General features: G+C 35.4%; 1 protein-coding gene across 1 annotated transcript; it reads left to right on the top strand.

Moving 5' to 3' along the window:
* The first annotated feature begins 711 nt into the window (after positions 1-711).
* Positions 712-1,221, top strand: LOC101300732 (NAC domain-containing protein 43-like). Its single transcript, XM_004300869.1, has one exon. It carries the CDS (start codon positions 712-714, stop codon positions 1,219-1,221), a length of 510 nt encoding a protein of 169 aa, XP_004300917.1.
* Positions 1,222-7,018: the final 5,797 nt, after the last annotated feature.

Genomic DNA, 7,018 nt, shown 5'->3' with positions numbered 1-7,018 from the left:
ATCATTAACGATTCAACCCAAAAGATGGTCTTCCTTAACTTGAACAACCATTCGAAGACTTTCTGGTGCCTTTCTCCCTTGATGATTTTGTTCGTTTTCTTGTCTTTGGAAAAACTATGTTCGATCTTTAGTCCCTAAAATAATCTACTTGAGAAGTTGGGTATTCCTTCTTAAGAGGACATTAAATTAATAATTAATATATGCAAATAAATTTTGTGAGTTTTGTTTTAGAATTCTATTCAAAATCAAATAGGTTAATAAAAATACATGGTGGAAAATATTAGGTTTAAAATGATGATATGGCATGTGCCACATCATTTGGTATAGAGTTTTTGTATGAATTTTTGGTGTCTCTAGCATTTTCCTAAGAGAAAATATCTCTAAGTGAACTTCTATGTAATTGGCCTTGCATTTATATCTTTTGTTTTTTGGATTGAAATAGAATAGATGTATATAAAGTTATAAACCCAAAGATAGGCCCAAGCCGCCCAACAAATGTCAAAAGAAAAGGAAAAAATCTCACTCAAATCCTCATTCATTGAGGAATGAGAAGAGCTCAGTCCTTTTCCTACATGGCGTGGGAAACAATATATATGCTTGTAGGCGAAGATTATATAAACTACACCACACCCGGTCGATCACAATATTTTCATTTACGATAGAAACAGAAAGTTGCTATTGATTAGCTAGCTCCAGAATTCAGATACTTCCATGGCAGTTCCGATGCAAGGTGTTAACCATGTTCCAGTCGGCTTCAGATCCAAGCCTACCGAAGAAGAACTTCTCTGTTACTATCTTCGTCGCAAGATCAGAGGATTACGGTTGCCACAGGGTGTTGTTCATCATAACTGTAATGTATATGGTAAGAAAGAACCATGGGATATATGGGAAGCATACAGAGATCCATCAGATCCAGAAACCAAAGAGCTCTACTTCTTCAGAGATGAACCCCGGAGGGTTTTCTCATGCAGTACAATCCGAAGAGTTGACACTGGCAACTGGAGAGGCGAAAACTTAAGGAAGAAAGTGCATGCTTATGGTTCTGATAGAGTTATCGGGTGGAGAAGAACTTTTGTATACACGAACCGTGATTCGGTTCAAGATGGTTGCTGGCTCATCAACGAGTTGGAGCTCCATGAATCTTTATTTCCCAGCAAAGATAAGCGGAACAGTTATGTTCTTTGTATTCTTACAAAGATAGATAAGAAGGGAAAACATTGAAAACCTGCGCGCCAGTTGAAGCCCCTAGCCTCTTAGGTCAGTGTTAGCTAGCTGTATGCAGGATATAGATGAACTGATTGTCTGATTGTAATCTTTAGGTTGGATTTGTTGAATATTTACTAGCTAGATTGCATGGTAGAATTCATGAAGTGAAAGATTTTTAACTTTTGCTTTGTAGTAACATATGATTATAGATGTCAAACTTTGCTTGGTTAGATTAAGGATGATTAAAAAAAAAAAAATCTCGGAGTTTCTCTTAGTTTACTCAGTTAATTGATTGTGACCTACAAATCAAGCTAAACTATTAATGCAAACCTCCTTCCTGCTCAAAGGAATATAACAATAATTCTCTTTTATATATTTGTTTTCTTGCTTACATCAAATCATTCCATACAGAAATTGCAATGTAACCCTCTCCAAATTCAAAGACTAATGCAGAAAACAATTAATTCAAAGACTGATCACCTTTGGACGATCCAACTAGTTGTCTCATTTCCATTGTTTTTTTTTTTTTTTGTATTAAAAGGAGCTGAACTCCATTTATTAAGAAAAAGAAAGTCAAGGGTACAGAAGAGAAAATGGGCTTAACAAAACTCATTCCAACAAAGAAAAAACAACATAACCTACAAGAGAAAATAACACTAAAAAAGTAAATCAGTGAAGAAAGCGAAAATGAGAAAGTTTCCACTGTTATGATCCAGAGAAAGTTTCCTTTCCTAATACTCCAAGTCCGATAGAGAAACAAACAAGCCATAAGGAAAATAACTCGAGTTTATAGGTTATCGAAAGGTTTCTATAAAAGAACAATGTTGTCCTTGTTCATGGATGCCCTATTAGACTGGTGAACTGTTCATAGTCACATAGATGATGAGTCATAGAAATTTAGAATCTCGTATATCATATCAGGAAGGATTGAGCGGTGAACCAACATTCTCGATCAATCCTACAAAGAAAACTTTGTTGATCGAGGCCTTGCTTTAAGGGCTCTATAACCCATGTCGATCCTAATCGGGGATTCAACTTGATCGGTCTCCCCTCAAAGTCACTGATGATGAGGGCCATGTTAACTCTACAAGGGAGGGCCCTTAAGATTCTTAAAGCTTCACTCGAATAATTGAAATATGACCTTATATGAAATTTGTATTTTTGCATAGTTTTTTTTGGGTGAGTTGCATAAAGCTCTATATGCTGGGTCAAACCTAGGTTTGTGGTGCATGCAAGCGACTAAAACGGTCGCCTAATTAACCTTTCAATTAACTCGGAATTGCATGATAATCACAGACAAGAAGCACACAAAAGATGAAAAAAGAGAGGCTCCAAGATATCTGAACCTCATTTGTATACATATGAGAAGGTTTGTTTTTGTTAGAAATGAGTATCTATTTTGAAGTTTAGCAAGTGGAAGAACCATTACATTCAATAATGCACTTGATAGCGATGTGCTCACTTACAAAGAACTGCATAAACCCTAAAACGAAATGTATAGAAACACGAATAATGAAAGTTTGGTACTCCTTGGCTCATTGATATTTCCTTCATTTCAAACTGAAGAAGTACTTTCAATCATAAATCTTACATTTTCTTCCCGCTTTTGACAATTTTCAAACGAGGCTGATCAGCTTTTAGTTGATTTGAACATATAGGGGGATTCTTAATTTGGCTTAGTTCTGGTGTTGGCAGTCTGGCAATTTCTGGTCTCCCTTCCTTTTCTTGGCCGACGAGACAGTCAACCTTCCCATTATCATTGGGAATAGCCGGAAGCACGAACTTTTTCAAAATTTCGGCCGGGAAGTTTGGAATAGTGCACTGTCGACACTTCTGAATATCATCATGTTAGAAGACTCGTATGATTCTTTTCCTTCCATGAACCAAACTTCAAGAAATCTCGATCATTCCCTTGAAAACTTTTAAAGGGTTTCATGAACGGTTATGAAAACAGTGGTTTCTAATCTTAAAAGAAGCATGCATAGTGTTCTATCCTAATTTTCTACACCAACCAATGATCAAACGAATTTGGCTGGTCAATAAATCAAAGTCGTCATTAATCATTATGGTTCTATTATTTTAACCCTAATTCCCATTATCAAACACATCAAAACGAAAAACAATTCAAGCTCAGGTTATTACACCTCCTCCGTTGGCCCCATAAGCCACATATCGTTGTGCATTTTCAAAAACCAGCGAGAACGATGATCCGTAGTATCTCAAGGTGCTGGATCACTTGGATCTTAATGGATACAAGTACTTTTTTTATATAAGAGGCTTAAGAAAGAGATAATATGTACTTAGTTTAGCAATGCCATAGTACCATTAATTGAAAAGATAAGTAAGAGACAAACAGACAGCAGAAATTGAAAATTGAAACCCTAGCAGCTGCCTTATCTTGGATCGAAGAGGAAGAATGGTTGGGAGGTGATGGGGAATTTTGGACTAGCTAGCTAGGAACAAGAACAGTACGAGAGACACGAGTCACTCTCAAGGCCCCGCCAACTGGGAGGGCTACAACCTCTTCCTACGACTCTTTCTCCTTTTTAGCTTACCCCTCAAAAGTTTTGAAAAAGCTTTGCAAATTTTTTGTGTATACATCAATTTTTCATGCACATAACTTGATTGAAGGGTGTACATGATCTGTTCTACAATGGACTTCCCACACTGCAGCTCACCTCCACTTTGTAATGAAATTATCGGAATTAAGTTCAATTAAATCTTGGTTCAATTAGTACGTTGTAAGCTTAGTGTAAGGTATATATCGATGTGCTGTAGACAATCGGAGAGACTATGTTTTCAAACGAATAAAATGACATCCAAGTATTTTACCTTCAACAAGAATAAAACCCTCTCTAGCTATCACTATGAGAATTTGATGAACTACACTACTTATTGCTATACAAATGCAGGACCAAGACAGCAGAGCAGTAAGAGATTGCTTCTAGCTTTTAGTAAGGTTTTGGTATTCACTAATCAATAATTCTAATATTCTATATGGCTAACAGTCAGGTAGCTAACAAATTAATTCTTTATTATAAGGCACGTTGTATCAAACTGTTAACACTATGTGAAGATTAAGACTAGTTTAGAGATTTAAGACTAGTTTAGAGATCGACGCGAGTGATAGCGTTGTCTAGGAGATATATATAGCTCAACTTAGCCTCTTTGTTTGGTTTTCTATATATATTGTACAATTGTCCGGTATCACTATCATGTGGTCATGTCTAGTGTCATCACAACTCAAGTTCGATCGACCTGTGAAAGCAACCCTAGCCTGCAAATCTTCAACTTCAACCTTAGCTAGATCCATCTTTGATCGAGCTTTAAATCATTGAGGTATTGTGTCAACATTATATGTACTGTGCATATACTTGCATGGAGTTATTATGAATGTTAATGTTTGGATGGACAAATACAAGATAATTTCACATCAATGTGCAAGATGATTAGTTTTGAAAACTTTATTAGGTCGTAGATTGTTCATTTTAATAAGATCGAGTTTATTAGGGTTTGAATAACTTGGTTAAGAAAGAGCAAAGTGATCGAAGCCAAGGGTGATTACTATGATGGATGTTGTGATATGACCTGGATATGATTGAGGGAGATGTGATACGAACTCAACGTACACCCGTTTATATTTTACTGGCGGTATATATTGACCTTGTTGCTAACAAAAACCATTCTGTCGGACTTCATTATTGTACTTTTTCTAACTTTGTGATATGAAAACCATGTCTATACTCGATCAACTATATACCGCCCAGCAAATAATTATTTTGAATATCAGGGTGAATTTCCTTTTAACTTTTCTTAATAATATACTAGCTAGCCTTCCTATAGCGCGTGCGTAGAAATTTACGAAAAAGCTGCGCTCGCGCGTGGGTAAAATTTTCTTTTAATTATTGTTCCCAATTATTAATATAAACGGCCTTCATTGTTGTAGATATTACGTTGGTCGCCAGTATATATATAGTAATGTTTCGCAACATATTTTCTGGAAACAACTTTTTCTTTTACCCAACATAGTACAATATGATTGTATGGTGATTCCACTAGCTTTATTCAACTGAAGAAGATAACCACAATTTCTTGTATCTTATAAACATACCAAACAGATATATATATATATATATATATATATACACGGACGTCCGCATTTATTTTTAGAGTGCGGATTTCCATTTTACACTCACTTTTCAATCGAATTTTCACATCTCCACGTCAAGTATTTAGATACTAATGTATAGATCATCTCTGCAAAATTTCAGCCAATTTGGTTATCATTAAGACACTCAAAATTGCGTTTTTCTGTTATAAACATGAACGGTTCAAGTTCGACAGAATTATGTTCATCTATTGGTTTAATCGAGTTTGAGTGCCTTAATGATAACTAAATTGGTTGAAATTTTAGAGAGATGATCTGTACATTAGTATCTAAAGACTAGACGGTGAAGATGTGAAAATTTGATTGAAAAATGAGTGTAAAGTGAAAATCCGCACTTGAGAAAATATATAGATATATATAGTTTCTATCTAGAGCGAAGTTTAGTTTTAAAATTAACGTGTGAAGTTCCTTATTTGACTCACTTTTCGGTCATATCTCCACATCTCCATATATATATATATATATTGAAACTTTGGATGAAACTCAAATGATCTACACACTATGTTCAAATTGGATGAAACTTTGCAGGAATGATATACACACTATGTTCTAAACATTGAACGGTGGAGATGTGAAAATGTGACCTAAAAGTGAGCGAAACGAGGAGCACCACACTTTTAATTTCAAAGCGATGTCTCGCTTTGGAAGGGAACTGTATGTATATATGGTTTCTATCCAGAGCAAAGTTTCGTTTTGAAATTAACGTGTGAAGTTCCTTATTTGACTCATTTTTCGGTCATATCTCCACATCTCCATATATATATTGAAACTTTGGATGAAACTCAAATGATCTACACACTATGTTCAAATTGGATGAAACTTGATGAAACTTTACAGGAATGATATACACACTATGTTCTAGACACTGAACGGTGGAGATGTGAAAATGTGACCTAAAATATATATATATATATATACAGTCTTTCTCAGCTGCAAACGTCCGTATTTGTTCTTAAGGTGCGGATTTTCACTTTACACTCACTTTTCAATCGAATTTTCACATATCACTGTCTAGTATTTAAATACTAATGTATAGATCATCTCTGCAAAATTTCAGCCAATTTGGTTATCATTAAGGCACTCAAAACTGCGTTTTTCTGTTATAAACATGAACGGTTCAAGTTCAACAGAATTATGTTCATCCATTGGTTTAATCGAGTTTGAGTGCCTTGATGATAACCAAATTAGCCGAAATTTTGCATAGATGATCTATACATTAGTATCTAAATAATACACGGTGGAGATGTGAAAATTCGATTGAAAAATAAGTGTAAAGTGGAAATCTGCACCGTAAGAATAAATGCGGACATCCGCACTTGAGAAAATCTGTATATATATATATGTACAGGAATTCTCAGGTGCGGACGCCCGCACCAAAGTTTTGGTGCGGATTTCCATTTTTGCACCACTTTTCGATCGAATTTTCTCATCTCCACCGTCTAGTATCTAGATAATATTGTGTAGATCATCTCTACAAAATTTCAGCCAATTTGGTGATCGTTAAGGCCCTCAAACTCGAAAAACAAATGGACGGACTGAATTCTGTCCGGTTGTGTTCATACCAAGAAAAACTCGAGTTTGAGGGTCTTAACGATCACTAAATTGGCTGAAATTTTGCAGAGATGATCTACACAATATTATCTA

This window comes from Fragaria vesca, linkage group LG5 (assembly GCF_000184155.1).
Source record: "Fragaria vesca subsp. vesca linkage group LG5, FraVesHawaii_1.0, whole genome shotgun sequence".
NCBI lineage: Eukaryota > Viridiplantae > Streptophyta > Magnoliopsida > Rosales > Rosaceae > Fragaria > Fragaria vesca.
Note: the sequence above shows the minus strand (reverse complement) of the source record. Positions and strands in the feature narration are given on the sequence as shown.